The sequence below is a fragment of the Frieseomelitta varia genome, unplaced genomic scaffold (assembly GCF_011392965.1).
Source record: "Frieseomelitta varia isolate USP_RPSP 00005682 unplaced genomic scaffold, Fvar_1.2 scaffold_89, whole genome shotgun sequence".
In the NCBI taxonomy this organism is placed as follows: Eukaryota; Metazoa; Arthropoda; class Insecta; order Hymenoptera; family Apidae; genus Frieseomelitta; species Frieseomelitta varia.
In genome coordinates, this window is record NW_025110689.1 from 236,646 (window position 1) to 254,328 (window position 17,683).

General features: G+C 36.7%; 2 protein-coding genes across 3 annotated transcripts in view; both read left to right on the plus strand.

Moving 5' to 3' along the window:
• LOC122537174 (gamma-aminobutyric acid type B receptor subunit 2) overlaps nucleotides 1-9,273 on the plus strand; it is a 183,837-nt gene extending 174,564 nt beyond the window's left edge. Inside the window, exons 10-19 of one of the 2 annotated variants that reach the window (XM_043670159.1) lie at nucleotides 1,416-1,656; nucleotides 2,467-2,589; nucleotides 2,696-2,806; nucleotides 3,428-3,652; nucleotides 4,500-4,682; nucleotides 4,763-4,865; nucleotides 4,982-5,090; nucleotides 6,456-6,922; nucleotides 7,546-7,962; nucleotides 8,633-9,273. In XM_043670159.1, coding sequence (XP_043526094.1) covers nucleotides 1,416-1,656; nucleotides 2,467-2,589; nucleotides 2,696-2,806; nucleotides 3,428-3,652; nucleotides 4,500-4,682; nucleotides 4,763-4,865; nucleotides 4,982-5,090; nucleotides 6,456-6,922; nucleotides 7,546-7,962; nucleotides 8,633-9,171 — 2,518 coding nt within the window. In that variant the 3' untranslated portion in view covers nucleotides 9,172-9,273. Of the gene's footprint in view, nucleotides 1-1,415; nucleotides 1,657-2,466; nucleotides 2,590-2,695; nucleotides 2,807-3,427; nucleotides 3,653-4,499; nucleotides 4,683-4,762; nucleotides 4,866-4,963; nucleotides 5,091-6,455; nucleotides 6,923-7,545; nucleotides 7,963-8,632 lie in introns of both variants that reach the window. The other variant, XM_043670158.1, reaches the window with a different exon arrangement.
• A 4,647-nt stretch (nucleotides 9,274-13,920) lies between these two features.
• On the plus strand, nucleotides 13,921-17,649 carry LOC122537179 (aldehyde dehydrogenase, mitochondrial). The gene is made up of 8 exons (XM_043670176.1): nucleotides 13,921-14,117; nucleotides 15,367-15,612; nucleotides 15,686-15,932; nucleotides 16,146-16,480; nucleotides 16,557-16,694; nucleotides 16,770-16,934; nucleotides 17,018-17,175; nucleotides 17,251-17,649. The coding sequence occupies exons 1-8, from the start codon at nucleotides 14,022-14,024 to the stop codon at nucleotides 17,396-17,398; spliced, it is 1,533 nt and encodes a 510-aa protein (XP_043526111.1). The 5' UTR covers nucleotides 13,921-14,021; the 3' UTR covers nucleotides 17,399-17,649.
• Nucleotides 17,650-17,683: the final 34 nt, after the last annotated feature.

Genomic DNA, 17,683 nt, shown 5'->3' on the forward strand with positions numbered 1-17,683 from the left:
TGTTTGCAAACAAAGAGAAATTTCAAAGTTTTCGAGATCCCGACTGAAAATTTTCGAAAATTTTTGAAAACAAAGTGTGTTGACATCAAAAAAATGAAAATAAACATTGGAAACCAAAACAAACAATCAAAAAGATGTAAATAAACATTGGAAACCAAAATAAACAGACCAATGTTTGCAAACAAAGTGAAATTTCAAAGTTTTCGAATTTCTGATTGCAAGTGTACTTACCTATACTTACCCAGTAGCCATGAATTATCCACAAGTGTTAGAAATGATTTCATAATAATTCACTTATAACTAAGTTAACGAATACTTACCCATACTTACCCAGTATGTACTGTCCACACGTCTTGTAGATGATTTTATTGCATAATAGATCACTTAATATACTGCAGCGATTAAAAAACTTTGATATATTTTATAAAAACTTCGAAATTTCACTTTGTTTGCAAACATTGGTCTGTTTATTTTGGTTTCCAATGTTTATTTACATTTTTTTGATGTAAACACACTTTGTTTTCAAAAATTTTCAGTCGGGATCTCGAAAACTTTGAAATTTCAATTTGTTTGCAAACATTGGTCTGTTTATTTTGGTTTCCAATGTTTATTTACTTTTTTTTGGTGTAAACACACTTTGTTTTCAAAAATTTTCAGTCGGGATCTCGAAAACTTTGAAATTTCAATTTGTTTGCAAACATTGGTCTGTTTATTTTGGTTTCCAATGTTTATTTACTTTTTTTTGGTGTAAACACACTTTGTTTTCAAAAATTTTCAGTCGGGATCTCGAAAACTTTGAAATTTCAATTTGTTTGCAAACATTGGTCTGTTTATTTTGATTTCCAATGTTTATTTACATTTTTTTGATGTCAACACACTTTGTTTTGAAAAATTTTCGAAAATTTTCAGACAGTATCTTGAAAACTTTGAAATTTTACTTTGTTTGCAAACACTGGTCTGTTTATTTTGGTTTCCAATATTTATTTACATTTTTTTTTATATAAACACATTAAATTTTATATATATATATATACATATATGTATATATGTGTGTAGAATGCACCACTGTGTATAGAATGCTATTGCGAAATGAAATAAGAACATGTTAAAGATCTGCCTAGCCAAAGTATTTTTGGTCAGCTTTTCGAGCGCTACGATACTTCGCTAAACGACACGCGCGAGAATCGAGTCGAATGAAGAATCAAAAGAGCGCGAGATTAATAGATGTTACGGGTGAAAGGACGATTCGCGTTCCCTTCGCGAACGGTGAGGTGGTTGCCAGTTTCGCCTCTCTCTCTCTCTCTCTCTCTCTCTCTCTCTCTCTCTCGACTCTTCCTTTTACCCGTGCATAGTCCGCGATATTCTCTCTTGTTTCCCTTCTCATGTCCGACGTTCGATCATCTTCGACGTTTCAGATACATAAAAATGTCATCGCCGCATTTAAACAACCTCATAATCGTCGGATGCATGCTGACCTACAGCAGTGTAATTTTCCTTGGGTTAGATTCGCAGCTGTCCAGCGTAACGGCATTTCCCTACATATGCACCGCCAGAGCATGGCTATTGATGGCTGGCTTCTCCTTGGCCTTTGGTTCCATGTTCTCGAAAACATGGCGCGTACACTCGATTTTCACCGACGTTAAATTGAACAAGAAGGTGAGTCGGTCCGATTCCATCTCTATATTCTCTGCGGTCTCTGTGGTCCGTGGCTGCAGCATCACGCGCAGCGCGTGGTTTGGAGCGTTTGAACATTTATAACCAGAATTTTCGAGATGGTACGGTCGAAATTCGTATCGCTTTGTAGTAGGATTCAAATATCTTTGAATTCTTGATGATCTTGATTATCTTCGGGAGTTTTGGAAGTCTCGGCAGTCTTGCAACTGTCGAATATCTTGGTTATTTCGGAGGGATCTCGGATGTACGCTTGGCCGATATTCTACGAAAATTCGTTTATGTTATCTTACAAAGGTATTGGACTGCGTGAATTCTTTTGAAAGTTGTCACGTGCTGTTACATAAATTTTTAGAAATTATTAACATCTATCTGTGACTCTTGACCATTCTCTGTAACTATGAATACGCTGTTCGTACACTGGACTTTTGTTAAGATTTTGTCAATTTTGAGTGGAGATGCACGTGGATATTTTTGTGTAACTTGAGAAATAAAAAAAAAAAAAAAAGTCGATAGAACGAATAGTAATGTTAGTCTCTGAGAATCTTAAGCAGAGAATAGTGTTCTTCGGGCAAACGCGTCGTTGGTTTTAATATTACGCGACAGCGTACGTATCTTCTTCGATTAAAATATCGGCGACTTTCGCGCATCTTCCAAGAGTACGAAAATGATGAATCCTCTAGAGAGTCGACTACCAATTTCAACTGTACGTTCTTACAAACATACTCGAAACGATTCGAAGCGCTTAATAGCGGCCTACCACTATACACGCCGTCTCTTCCGTCTTCCATTTAGGTGATTAAGGATTACCAGCTGTTCATGGTGGTCGGTGTGTTATTGGTTATCGATTTGGGGATTATGACGACCTGGCAGGTTGCGGATCCATTTTACCGGGAGACGAAACAAATGGAACCCTATGTAAGCGCAATGATATCTATCCGACGTATAACGAGCCGGGAATACGACCGCGTAAGGAAAAGTAGGAGCATTGGACGTGAGTTACGTGATCATCTCTCGTTTTCAGCCCCATCCTTCCAGCGACGATATCATCATAATACCGGAGAACGAGTACTGTCAAAGTAATCGAATGACCATTTACTTAGGGTGTATATACGCGTACAAGGGTCTCTTGATGGTAGGTAATTGTTGGCTGACGCTAACCCCTTAATGGTACACTCAGGAAATTGCGAAAACGTCGACACAAAGAGCAACTCTCCTTTTCTTTTTTTATTTTGTTATTTCAATTGAATTTATTTGGAGCAAACGTGGGTCGAGATACACATCAACGCAGATATTGCGCGGCTGAAATTTTACGATCGTCGTGCTCGTTCTTTTTCGAAGAATTGTCGTGCAGTTTAGCGATGAAAATGATCAAATGAAGAGAAAGATGTTCCTTTCTAACACACGTTTTGTAAAAGTCAGCGAGTCTTTAAGAGGTTAATAAGTGGATGTAAGAAATACTCGTACGCCGATGATTATTGTTTATTAAATAACTTTTATGAAACAAGTCTGTTCTAATCATAATAATTTCTGAATCTAAATAATAAGTAATAATTTTATTACTTCAACAAGAGTATCCCGTTAGCCTGTGTAATTATTTTCTCAGTGTAAAACGGCGCAAGTAATGAGAAGAAGAATGCAGGAGATACTATTGTTAAATTTCTGAGTGCTCTTTACAATTTTCTGTATCTGTATGCGATGGAAAAAAATAGGAAAATCGGGTACAAGGAGAATAATTGATCCTCCGATATTGTAGATATTCGGTGCTTTTTTGGCATGGGAGACCAGGCACGTTAGTATCCCAGCGTTAAACGACAGTAAATACGTGGGAATGAGCGTGTACAACGTGGTGATCATGTGCGTTACCGGAGCGGCCATAAGCTTCGTGCTAGCTGACAAACAGGATGCCATGTTCATTATGCTGGCGATATTCATAATATTCTGCAGCACCGCCACTCTGTGCTTGGTTTTCGTGCCGAAGGTATGGAAATACTAAGAAAAAATACTATTGCCTCGCGTTTTCATCTCTTTGTTTACTCGTCCAATTAATATTAATACAACGTTGCATTAATGCAGTGTCTCGCTTGTGATTCTTCTCAGTCGGTCTGCAGATGAAGAGGCCTTTAACTTGTTTCAAATGACAAATTTACGATTTCAGCGGATTTCGCGACAATTTTCTTCGTATAAGGAAATTGAATATTCCGATTCGTATCCACGATGATCCATAATAAAATTATTATCAACATATATATGTATATATATATATATATATATATATATATATATATATATATATATATATATATTCTTGACGTTAAATATATCGGGAGGTAAAACAAATTTCCTGTTTCTGTATGTGATTTTTAACACTCGATTAAAATATAATTGTTTGTAGCAAAGAAATTAAGGAACACAAGCTTCTATCAATACATTTTATCAAAAATCACTCGAATATCTAAAAATACACTGTTATCAATATATATTAATTTTATTATTTATTAATTTTCAACACTCGATTAAAATATAATATTTCTAGCAAAGAACGCAAGCTTCTATCAATACATTTTATTAAAAATCGCTCGAGCATCTAAAAATACACTGTTATTAATATATAAAAATTTCCCATAGGATATTATAAATTAGTCATTTTGACCACTTTGGTAGTTGTAGCGTTAATTGACAAAATAAGATGAAACTTAACAAACGGCATTGGCCTACCAAATCCAAGCTCCAAATAATAATCTTCATATATTATAATGATTTATATTACTACGTCATCATTACCTAACGCTTTAACGACGTTACAAACAATTTGTTCTCCACGTTAGCTGATAGAATTGCGAAGGAATCCCCAGGGCGCGATAGATAAGCGAATCAGAGCCACGCTCAGGCCAATGTCGAAGACGCGAAGGGACTCGAGCATCAGCGAGTTAGAGGAACGCCTGAAAGAGGCAACGCTCGCGAATCAAAAGTTCCGCAAGCAGCTATTGGAGAAGGATTCGGAGCTTCAGGTAAACGGAGCAGCGAAACGAGTTTAACGCGGGGCACGTGTTGCCATTCGAATGAATCGCGGTTCACGTATCGATTGCAGATGTTTCTGAGAAGGCTGGACGATCAGACTGCGCCGAACACGCAAGAGGAGATGGACAGGCTGACCGTTCCGCGCCAAGAGGGAACAATGATGAAGAAAGAAGGTAAGTGGGGCACGAAACGTTCCGTCGCCTCTTTCTCAACGTTCTGGCACGATAACGCGCTATCGACGATATCGCTATGTGCTTTTATCTTACCGTAGGTCTGTCTGTTACGACAGAGACAACGGACATCTCGATGTCGATGTGCAGCCTGAACTCCACGACCACGTCTCAACCGGAGGCCGGGGATTACACGAGTTCAGCCGCGACCGAACAACACACCGCCAAGTGCGTATATATTTTACTGCGATTGATACACGTTGACAAGTATACTCGTAATAATATATCTGATGGTAGGTATTTGTATATGGTTAATATGACATGATTTGGTATGATATGTTATACTATAGTATAATACGGTTACCATACCTTACAGTTTGATATGGTATTATATGGTATAGTATGTTATACTATAATATAATACGGTTACCATACCATGCGGTTTGATATGGTATTATATGATATAGTATGTTATACTATAATATAATACGGTTACCATACCATGCGGTTTGATATGGTATTATATGGTATAGTATGTTATACTATAATATAATACGGTTACCATACCTTACGGTTTGATATGGTATTACATGGTATATAGTATGTTATACTATAATATAATACGGTTACCATACCATGCAGTTTGATATGGTATTATATGGTATATAGTATGTTATACTATAATATAATACGGTTACCATACCATACGTTTTGGTATGATATTATATGGTATAGTATGTTATACTATAATATAATACGGTTACCATACCATACGGTTTGGTGTGATATTATATGGTATAGTATGTTATACTATAATATAATACGGTTACCATACCATACGGTTTGGTATGATATTATATGGTATAGTATGGTGTAGTATGGTACAGAATGGTATTATATGGTATAGTACTGTATACTGTGGTTTAATATGATTAATACGGCATAATCTAGTATAGTATAGTATGGTACGGTGTAATATGTTATAATATTGGATAACATGTTATAATATTTTGTACAATGGTTTAATACGTTATAGTATGGTATACTATGGTGTAATATGTTTAATATGGAATAATATGACATAATGTAGTCACTTTGTCGTAATTCAATTGAAATTTATGACTTACGTAATTCTGTAGAAATTTAATATCTGTCTTGTAGAAGGGTACTATTCACAATTTGATATTTAACTTGCGCTATGCAAGTATTTATATTAAGTCTGCGTCTTGTAGAGATTGAGGTCTGAAATTTCTGCTTCAGATTTCTCTGTTAACATCGAGTCTCCGTTTTGAGGGAAAAGATCTGTCTAGGTCGTGGAAATTTATTTTGTAAAAATACTGAATTACATATTGAATAACCGTTCCAATTTCGTTGAAATGGAACGTAATGGTAGTTTAACAAAGGAATGGAAAAATGTAACGTTGTATTAAAGTAAATAAATGTACGTATTAAAATATATTAAAAATATATATAATTAAAATATATTAAATATATATATATATATGTGTGTGTATTGATACTCAAAAAAACTAATATTAAAACGCGTGAAAAATTTCGCAATCATCATATTATTTTTACGGTTTTTTCTTTCAGGAAAAAGACGTCGTTTTCCAAGGTGCCAGCGATCGCGATCGACAGCGAACGAGTTCCACTCGTCCCCCAGAGGCAAGAGACAGGGAAAGGTGCCTTGGACAGCACATCCTCGGTTCCACCTTCGGCTTTGAAACACACGGACGACTCTGGCCGTAGGAGAAGTCGTTCGTCCGGACCTGGCAGAGAAACCGAGCCTCTTCTCACCGAGAGAAGTCCGGATACCGCCGGCAAAACGAACGTGGAATTCGTGCCGGAGATTGTCGAGGAAGTGGACGCTGTTATTCTCGAGGAGACCGAGATACCCAGGCACGGGAAGTCGATCAGATGCAAGGACGATCGTAGGTCCAGGCTGCCGACACCTCCGCCAGCGAAAAACGTCTCGTTCGGCGAACTTCACGAGCAGAACTACCTCGAACAGGCGATTCTGCCTCCTCCGTTGCAATTCGTGCCCAAACATCGACACTCCGGTGAGAGGAGTAATCTTTTTGTTACACGTCGGCCATAGTTATGAATCGGGATGAGGCAGAAGTAGAAACAAAGGATATTCAATATGTGCGATAATTCAATTAAAATGTGCATTAAATTCAATGATATCAAAGAATGAATTACACGTGGTTTAATTTCATTAAAATATGCATTATATTCAATAACGTCGAAGAATGTTAATATGTCTGTTGTTGTGTGCCACTTGTGCATAAAATAAACTCTTCTTTTTCTACTTTATTTCGAAATCAACGCAGACAGACGTGACGCATATATAAATAATGAAATTTAATTTAATTTAATTTGAATATATTATTTTATATTTAATTTTGTTTAACCGTGTATTTCTACCTTCTGTCTTCTTAGTTTTCGCGATATCTGTATTTAGACAATAATCAATTGTTTCTTCGTAAATAACGAAAATCATTAATGGAACCTACTTTGTGGCCCCTAGTGAAAGTCTAGTGAAAGTTAGTCTCGAAATTATGACACTAGAGATAACTAATCAGAGCTGCATTCCTTTCATCCAGTTCTTCTACCAAGTGTCCATTAAACTTACCAATATCCTCAAATTCGTCTAACGAATTCCAGTTTCGTTTCGCTTCAGTTTCAGCGACGAACGCGTCCGCGCATCATTCGCTGAAGAGGAGATCATCCGTGAAGAACAACGGGATGGCTCATTCCCATCACGAGTTGTTTCAAACACGGAGGACCAGCGTGCCGGCCAATTGCATCAGCTACATCTCGACCGAGAACGTATCGAAATCCGAGGCGGCGGAGATCTCGTTGAACTCTGGCCTTGATAAATCTTACGTGATCGGCGAGTGTGGCCATCGTCGTGCGTTACTCTCCGGTACTGGTTATCGCTGCGAGAAACACGGCGGACGGGGACATTCGCGGGCGATGTTGAACGGCTCGGCGGAAACGCCGCCGCCGCCACGGAGGCACAGGAAACAGTACGATTCCCAAAACGCGAGTTCGCCGAGCGTGCCCGCTATAGTCAACGCGAGTTACTCTGATACCGGTTAGTATGTTTAATAAGAGATCTCTTTAATTAATAAGAGATTTCTTTAATTAATAATTAATTAATAAGAGACCTCTTTGTTTAATAAGAGATAAAGTGAACTAAAAACTCTGTACTAGAAACTATAAATATACAGGGTGGTGAAAGACTGAAAAACTGAATGATATAAAACAAAAATTTACAAACTTCTACAAACGCGTTTTTTTTTTTTTTTCAATTTTTTGTTCTTCAATTCTTGTTATGCGTGAAAAGCAACATACCTCAAATGACCACCATTCTTCTGTTCACAAATATAAATAGGGCCACCCTGTATAATACACATAACATAATACATAAATATATAATACACATATGAACTGTGCTACATTGATAATTGTATTGTACATTTATAGTACGTTTAATACATTTGTGATATATATATTGTATATTGTATGTAACTATGCAAGAATTGATTCAGTCAACTCTCCACAGTATAATAATTATACAGCTGTTTCATAATGATCATTAAGAAGGAGAAAATTGTAACTCAGTATTTTAATGAATTCAGTATAATGAATTCATTGACTTCGCGGTATATAACGATTGCATAACAATTCCGTAATGATTGCCCAATCAAACCAAACATCTCCGATTGCAGCTATTTATTTGACGACACGTCGTGTGCCCGCAGAGAAATACGAGGAATCGATGTCGACGATCATCCAGCGATCAGTGTCGGAGAGATCGCGAGAGAAGTGTCCGCGGTTACGGAGCGAGGGCCACGCGATGATCGAGTGTCCGCATCGCACCCGCCGGATACGGGAGTGCAGACACACGGAGTCGAAGCTGCGGCAGCAGGCACGGCTGGAATACGTGCAGAGCACGCCGAACGTCGCCACCATTCACAACAACAAATTCGCGAGCGCGAATCCGCGAGGTGGTGGCGGTGCCGGCGGCGCTGGCGGCGGCGCGACCGGAAGTGCGAACGGGCCAGGGACAGCCAGTTCCGTGACCGGTAGCAGTTCGGACGTTGTCGGTGGTTCGGCCGCGAACGTTTCGAAGATGTACAGCGCCGTGTCGGACGGCGAGCTGCTGGATCTGGCGATCCTGCCGATCTTTCAGAAGCTGCTCACCGAGAGGCACAAGAGTTCCTCGAGGGCCGGCTACGGGGCGAGTGTGGCCAGCTGTCCGAATATATCTATCAAATGCGACATCGTTGAATACCTTTAACGATCTTCCAACGAGTTCTAGTTTCGAATTTCGCCTGAAATCGATCGATCTCTTTCTCTGTCACTTTTCTCCCTTCTCTCTCTCTCTCTCTCTCTCTCTCTCTCTTTTTCCCTCTCTCTTTCTGTCTGTCTCTTTCTTTCTCTCTCTTCTTTACGGCCTTAAAACGCCTTAAACGCGTTCGCCGAGACTACGACCAGAGTTGGGCAATCTCCTCGTCGGGGTGACAAACAGCGAAAATTGTTGAGTGACGTAATTGATTTGTTTCTTATCATTTGTTTCTTATTCTGGATCTTCAAATGTACAGTTATTTCTTATTTGCGTTACGTAAAACGATGACAAGTACGTAGTTTTTTTTTTTATTTTTTTTTTATTTTTTGTATAATAACCGCGCCAACACTACCCGTTATCTTTTGTAAATTGTCGAGACACTTTACCTTCGTCTTTGCTTTTTTTGTATAATATCCGCGCCAACACTACCCGTTATCTTTTGTAAATTGTCGAGACACTTTACCTTCGTCTTTGCTTTTGAACGTTCAAAACGTGTTTTTTTTTTTTTTTTTAATGTAATGTGTTACATTATTCTTGATGTAACAGGCGTAACTTATTTTTAATGCGTCACCACTCTAGTCTTACATAAATGATAAACAATAATTGCGAAATTACGTTTGTAAATGCACAACTAACTTATTTACTAATCGTTTATATAAATAAACGAGTAATTATTCGCTTATTTAAACAAACAAGTAACAAACAATTCATTTCTGCTTTCGTGTTTGAACTCTCGAATAAGAAACAACTTTGCATATTTAAACAAGTTCATTTAAATAAAGATTTGCTTGTATAATGCCCAACACTGACTACGACATTCTTTCGCGAGCAGTCGTCGTTCCTTTCTCGAGCCTGCCTATCTTTGTGCGATACTCGACGTTTAAGCGGGTAGCAACGAGTTGCTAATACACGTATGTAAATGTATGCACATCAAATACGCTGATCGTGCTCATAAATCACCGGACGCTTCACACGTTTAGAGAAATATATATATACATATATAATATATGAACGTTATAATTATAAAATGAAGTTGACGCTTCTAACTGTTTTTATTGTAAGAAGATTATACTGTGTTTCAAAGATCTTATTGTAAGATATTTTAATAAACGTTACGTTTCAAATTGGCGGCCGGTGACTTATGAACGTGGCGCGTGGACAAAAGCGAAAGTTACACGTTTGTTATTGCGGATATGGAAAAGAAGACGATATCGAGATTAAACGAGAGGATGCCGGCCTCTGTTCGACGCTCGAGAATCTTTTAGCCTTTCGGTTCAAACGAATCGAACGAATCGCTCGCGGTATTCTTACATGTTCTGTGGAGCTCTGTATGGAGCTTCTACAACGTTTGTACTGTTCGCGGTCTCTCTTCCAAACTTTTGGCCATTTTCGTTCCCCTCGCCAGAGTTGGGCAAAAATGATTGAGGATTATGATTGACGCGAGATCACGATTGTTAATTATTAAGCAATCAATAATCATTGATTCATGAATGTAATGAGTAATCAGAGTCACTGTAGGTCATGATTAACTTAAAAATCGTTCATCGTAACATGACATGCACTTTTGAATCGTCAATTTCATACTTCATATTTGTAGTATTTTTTTTTTTTCTTTTTTCAAAAATAGTTTCATTTACGACGAAGAAACTTTTATCAGTCAGTAGATAACAAATTATCTACCTTTCTATGTCATTACGGGTACAATTTGATTACTTGCGAATTATTATCAGAATATTCGTACACTTATCAATATATTACGTATATTTCATTAACATCGTGATAAAACACTACTACCGTGAGTGATGTACATGTTTTACAGACCATAAAATTAAGTTAGTTAAAAACCAATCCATTACATCAATGTAATTAAAGTATTCATTTGGATCATATTTAACATTTATTATGTGCTCCAAATAGCCATTCATATTGCGTATAAAATATTATATGAAAGTATTTTAGAACGCAAAAGAATCGTGCATTCAGTTAATTGAAAGATTGACGCAATATGAAAAATTTTACAAACATACTCGTAGTATATTCTTTAACGCGATTAACAATTACAAATTACTCGATTAATTGATCAATGATTGCAGTGATTATGATTACATTTATTAACCGAGCATAGAAACGATTACAAAAGAAACAAATCGCAGAAGCTGCTGCAATAAGGGGACAACTTTACTTGCGGATAATTTTAATGAACCAACAAAAAAGAAGTGAAAAATCAGTTACTGTTTTAAAACATGCCATACATTTATTGTAATCTAATGCGAAACCACCTTATTTATACTTATTACTTGGAACTAATTCCTTTTTACGTCAAGTGAAAGATCTTCTTTTTCCTTTTTTAATAAAATGAGATATAAAATAAAATAAAAAGGAACATAGGAGGTGGAGCTGCCTGCTTGTTGCTGCAAACTCTTCAGTTACTGCCTAACTCTGGCTTCCCCGTCTCGATTCTCGTCTTGACGACGAAAAGTCGTACGAAAAAAAAAAAGAAGAAAAAAAACAATACAAGCACACCGACGCGCCATCGCGTTCGCTAGATGAAACTCGAAGGATGTAAATGCATCGCAGCGACCTATCGTTCCGAAACGCGGAGTCCTGTTTTTTATATTAACGAATTACAATGAAAACAGTTTGTCATACGAAAATAAGAAACAAAAAGAAAAAAAAGAGAAAAAGGAAAAGGAAGAAACAACGTTGCATCGACCCGATCGAGGGGGAAAACAAAAAAGAAACAAAAAGAAAAAAAAAAAAGAACCATAGCCAGTATCGAGATGAACTGTAGAAAATGAAGAATGTTAGCGTATGCGTCTAATCTAACTCTGTCGTTGTAAGCGTGCGTAATCGTTTTAAATAATTTTATAGCGTACGAGATTCGTACAGATTCGCTGTTTAGCAGATTCGAGGGATGTAGACGTGCGAAGTCGAAAATGGAAACCCAAGTTCGAAGCCGTTTTATAGGGATTTTTCTCTCGCGTTTCGAGGGAGGCAACCTTTTTTTTACGTTACACCAGGAGAGTCTCTTCTTAAAAAAAAAAAAAGAAACAGAATAATTAAAAAAAAAATTGAAAAAGTAACAAAAAAAAAAAAGGAAAAGGAATAAAAGAACAAAAAAAAAGAGAGAGACGTGTCACGTACATTGATTTCTGTCGCAAGATATACGCGTTCGCGTCATATTACGTCGTATTTAACAAACTTCTTACTAAACTACTATACTGACGCAGACTACATTAATTCTAAACTTGATTGTTATCGATTTCCGAGGGAGCTCAAAACACACACGTTAAACGAGGAAATGAAAAGAAAAAGGCAAACGATTAAATAAGATGAAGCATACGGTAAGCGTTCACAATAAGCGGCTTTTAAAAATAATTCCCTTCTTACTGTCTAAAGAAAAGAAACTGTATTCGCTTTTTCACGATGAACGGCCGGCGTCTTTTTGTTGACGAAATACATAATAATAATATCACGATGCGAACGTTTAACGGGCGAGTTCTAAATGTGATCTACATGCCTAGTAAAGAGAATCGATGAAACACTGTATATATATTGTCTTTTCGTTTCGTATTTTTCCCCACCGCTTTGTTTCTTCAATCTTCTCTCTCTCTCTCTCTCTCTCTCTCTCTCTGCTTTTTTCTCTGTTTCTCGCCTTTCCTCGTTTCATTTTATTTCATTTTGTTTCTCTTCTCTTTTCTGCAGACTTGCATATTTCGTTTCGACTAAAGTCTCGAACAGCCTACGATAAACGAAAAGTCGAAAAAGCGTCCGGACACTTGGAAAAAGCGTATTCTCCGAGAGCCTAATGCTCGTCACAGGACTTTCATTGTGTGGTTACGCGAGTCTTGTATATAACTATCGAAATAAATGTCATGTTTACAGGTAAAATATAGGCATTTGTTACGTAACATGAATTACACCCGCTTCATATTTTTCAAACTGTTGAAAGATCAGACTGAATTGAAGTGTAAGGAGGAAAGTCACGAGGAATGTCCATTTTTTTGTAATTTTTCCTTTTACAATTACGCTTTGACAAATCACAGTGATTATAATTTTTCAGGATTTCTTCACAAGATTTGGTGTACCAATAAAGATTTCCACTTATTGCCTGACAAGTATATGGCTATATCACCTAACGGTTTACAACATTATTAATTTCTTTTTTTTTATGTTTAATGAGAATATAATAAAAATCGAAAAACTACAAAAGATAGATTATATTAAGACTGTCTGATGGCCAAGCATAATATCGAACAATAAATTTTTTTCGATTATTCACGTTACAGATCGTGAATAATATTTAGCAACATTTCACACAGTATAAATCTGCATGTATAAAATTTTGAATTCTGGATACGGTATATTGCAATATGATTAAACAGAGCCAATTGTTTTCTAATGAAACTTAAATCAGATTAGAAGATAAAACTTCATGCATGTAGGTGTCTAGTATCATCAAGATAATAGCGTATATGTACATACATACTCTTTTTACACATGTTAAGTTATTGAGTCATTGTATGCATACTTATCGAAAATGTTTGTTTATAATTCCTGTGATACGATACCATTTTGAAAACAAACTTATCTCCCAATTAAATATATATGATGCCTCAAGATTAAAGAAAAAGACTAATGCGCATGTGCAAATTTGCTTCACGCAACACACGCGCGCAACTACGCAACTAACCTCGAACTCGGGCACTGTACCAATGCCGACAGGAAGCAGTAGCCTCTCTACTAGTGTATGTGTCGGATGTGGTTATACTGCTTACTGAAAAGAAGACAAAAAACTAACGATGCTGCGATTGTTGAAAAACGTTCAATTATCACGGTACTTATCAACTGCTGCTAAAGTACAACCAGAGAGAAATCCTGCAATTCTTTATACAGGAGTAAGTATTGTTTCTTATTGAATCCCTTATTTACATCTCGAGAGATATATGTAAGTACGTATGTAACACGTATCATTCAATTTCCAGAGGAGTCTCCTTTCTTCTGTGGATCTTCCTTAGATTCACGGATTTTTCCTAAAATGAAAACTCTTATGTAGTTTTACATTTAACAGCCAATGATTTGACGAAACGAATGTTCAGGTCACAAACGGTCACAACGCGTTTATTCAAATGTCCCGAGGTTTATTGTTGTTCATTGTTACGAAAGTCAAAGACGAAAGATTTGTTTTGGAATTAGTTTTAAAATTGAACGAAGATAGATAGATTTTGAAGCACACGATACACATTTTTCGTTAAACGAAGATATCTTTTTATTTAATTCTAGGATCAAATGAAGATATCTCTTTATTCGAGTCTAAAATCAAATATTTGTTAAATATTGTTGCGTGCAATTCAAGCAAATAGAAAAACATCGTGCAATTCATTACGAGAATTGATAATTGATAATATCATCACATTCGCTATAACATTTGTAATTTTACGTTTAACTTTGATTACTTATCTGTGTCACGTTCTGTATAATACATTGCATTTTTTGCAAATGCGTATCAATACGATGTTTTTTTTATATATGTTTTTACACTCAACACTGATTTGTCTCCGGACATTTACATTTGTCTTGGTCGTTCACCATATCGACATACTCATAATTAATTCATCATTGCGTACCTGTTGTAAGAAAAACTAATATATTTTGGACGTATAATGAATACATTATAGCCCTATCTTGATAAATATTATATAAAATATTAATATTATTAATAAAATTGGATCAAATTTATTTATCTTAATAAATATTATATTTAATATAAAATTAGAAAATGCTAAATAACTTATGGATTTCTATGTACGAGAGTGGGGGCATTACTGCAGCACCAATTTTTCTCGACGTATAAATATATTTACTAATTTATTTATATTTGCCTTGTACAATACAATCCTCTTATTTCGCAAAAAAATCATAAAAATCCACTGTATTTTCAATGTGTACGTATATTTCGGAAGTTGCAGCATGATTTCAAGCCACTAGATGAAGCCTCATTCTTTATACGTAAAATCCTTGAAACGTAATTTCATTTTTCATTTTAATTTACACTGCTGAATCATGCATATTTTCCAAATAACGTTATTTATATTTCTGTGACGTATTATTTTATTGGAATTTATTCGTGCGACGATGAAATTGCAGATTTTTATCGATAACGAATGGCACCGATCGAAATCTGGAAAAACGTTCCCTACGATAAACCCTGCAACTGGCGAAACGATCGCGGAGGTGCAGGAAGGTGACGCCGCGGACATCGATGCGGCCGTCCAAGCAGCCAACAAAGCCTTTAAATTTGGCTCGCCATGGAGAACCATGGACGCTTCGCAACGTGGTGTATTATTGAACAAATTGGCCGATTTAATAGAAGAGAATCGCACTTATCTCGCGGTAAGAAATATTCCAAATCGTGAACCAAATACCGATAAACAGTGATAAAACTGAAGAGCTCCGTATGCCTCAGTCTTTAGAAACGCTAGACAATGGGAAGCCTTATTCGTCGGCTTATGAGTTCGACGTACCTCAAAGTATAGCGACACTGCGATACTACGCGGGATGGGCCGATAAGAATCATGGCCAAGTTATTCCCATCGATGGAAAATATCTGGCATACACCCGCCACGAGCCAGTTGGCGTTTGCGGTCAGATTATTCCATGGAATTTCCCCCTTCTTATGATGGCTTGGAAGTTGGGACCTGCTCTGGCGACCGGTATATATAATTGAATAACATTGCGTCAATGTGAATATCTAATTGTTCAATAATAGCCGTAATGGATATGAATTGACTGGTCAAAAATGTTTAAGTTTCATTCACACATAATGTTATACTAATGTTATTCAATACGTTTAACATGTGTATCGCAGTCTATTGCCAGTAACTATTGCCTAACATATTTATTACATAACAACTGATGATTTGTAGGAAATGTTATCGTATTGAAACCGGCCGAGCAAACAGCCTTAACAGCTTTGTATGTAGCTCAATTGTCCAAAGATGCTGGATTTCCTGAAGGAGTGATCAATGTCGTCCCCGGTAATGGTAAAACGGGTGCTGCACTGGTCGCTCATAATTTAGTCGATAAAATAGCGTTTACCGGTTCCACCGAGGTTGGAAAGCTGATAAAACAAGGCGCCGCGATGAGCAATTTGAAGAGGACCACGTTGGAACTTGGCGGAAAATCTCCAAATATAATCTTGAGTGACGCAGATCTTGATCATGCTGTGGAAACAGCTCACTTCGCACTGTTTTACAACATGGTAACGTCATAGCTTTTAAATTCCGAAACGAAATCTCTGCAGATGCGTTGTACCGATTGTTGTATGCTTTCATTAGGGTCAGTGTTGCTGCGCCGGCTCGAGAACTTTCGTTGCCGACAGCATTTATGACGAGTTTGTGCAGCGAAGTGCGGCACGCGCTAAAACCAGAGTTGTTGGCGATCCGTTTGATGAAAATGTAGAACAAGGCCCACAGGTATATAAATTACTCTATATAAAACCAGATCAGCGTGTACATATATTAAATTTTATAATGCTTTTGCATAAACAGATCGACGCGGAACAAACAAACAAGATCATATCCATGATTGAAACGGGCAAAAATCAAGGGGCGAAATTGCTTGCCGGTGGTACGAAGGTTGGTGATAAAGGTTACTTTGTTGCGCCCACAGTATTTGCCAATGTTGAGGATCATATGACTATTGCTAGGGAGGAGGTAAATACAAATTAATATAGCAGATTTTTATAAATCGCAGAAGGCAAAGTATTTGCATTATCACATACTGATATTTGTTGCAGATCTTCGGACCAGTTCAACAAATCCTGAAATTTAGTAGCTTAAACGAAGTTATTGGACGTGCTAATGCTACTGATTATGGATTGGCAGCAGCGGTGTTTACAAAAGATATCGATAAGGCAAACTACGTTATACAAAGGCTCCGTGCTGGCACCGTATGGTACGTTGGGAAATGTGTACAATAGTTCTTTTCTTCTATTTCTTGTTCTTTATATTACTTGATACATGTTTATAGGGTTAACACATACAACGTCCTGACACCTCAAACGCCATTTGGCGGTTTCAAAATGTCTGGACACGGAAGAGAACTCGGACAATACGGTCTTGAAGCGTATACCGAAGTAAAGAGCGTTATAATGAAAGTCAATGAAAAGAATAGTTAGAATATTCCATATTAAATTTGTTTACTTGTTTTTGTTTTTTGTAAAAACTTACAAGATTTTGTAACATTTTTTATCGCTCGTTATTTAATAGTTGAAATACAAAACAATAACAAAATAGAGACATTTAAGGATAGAGCTGCTGAAAGCAACTAAATATTTTAAATGTAAATCTATTTTTGTACAATTTATCTCAGCGAAAAAAAATGTGATATTATTTCAGAACTGAAGATACAATATACACAATATACTCACACGCGCGTTTTAATCCCTATTATACAACTTAGA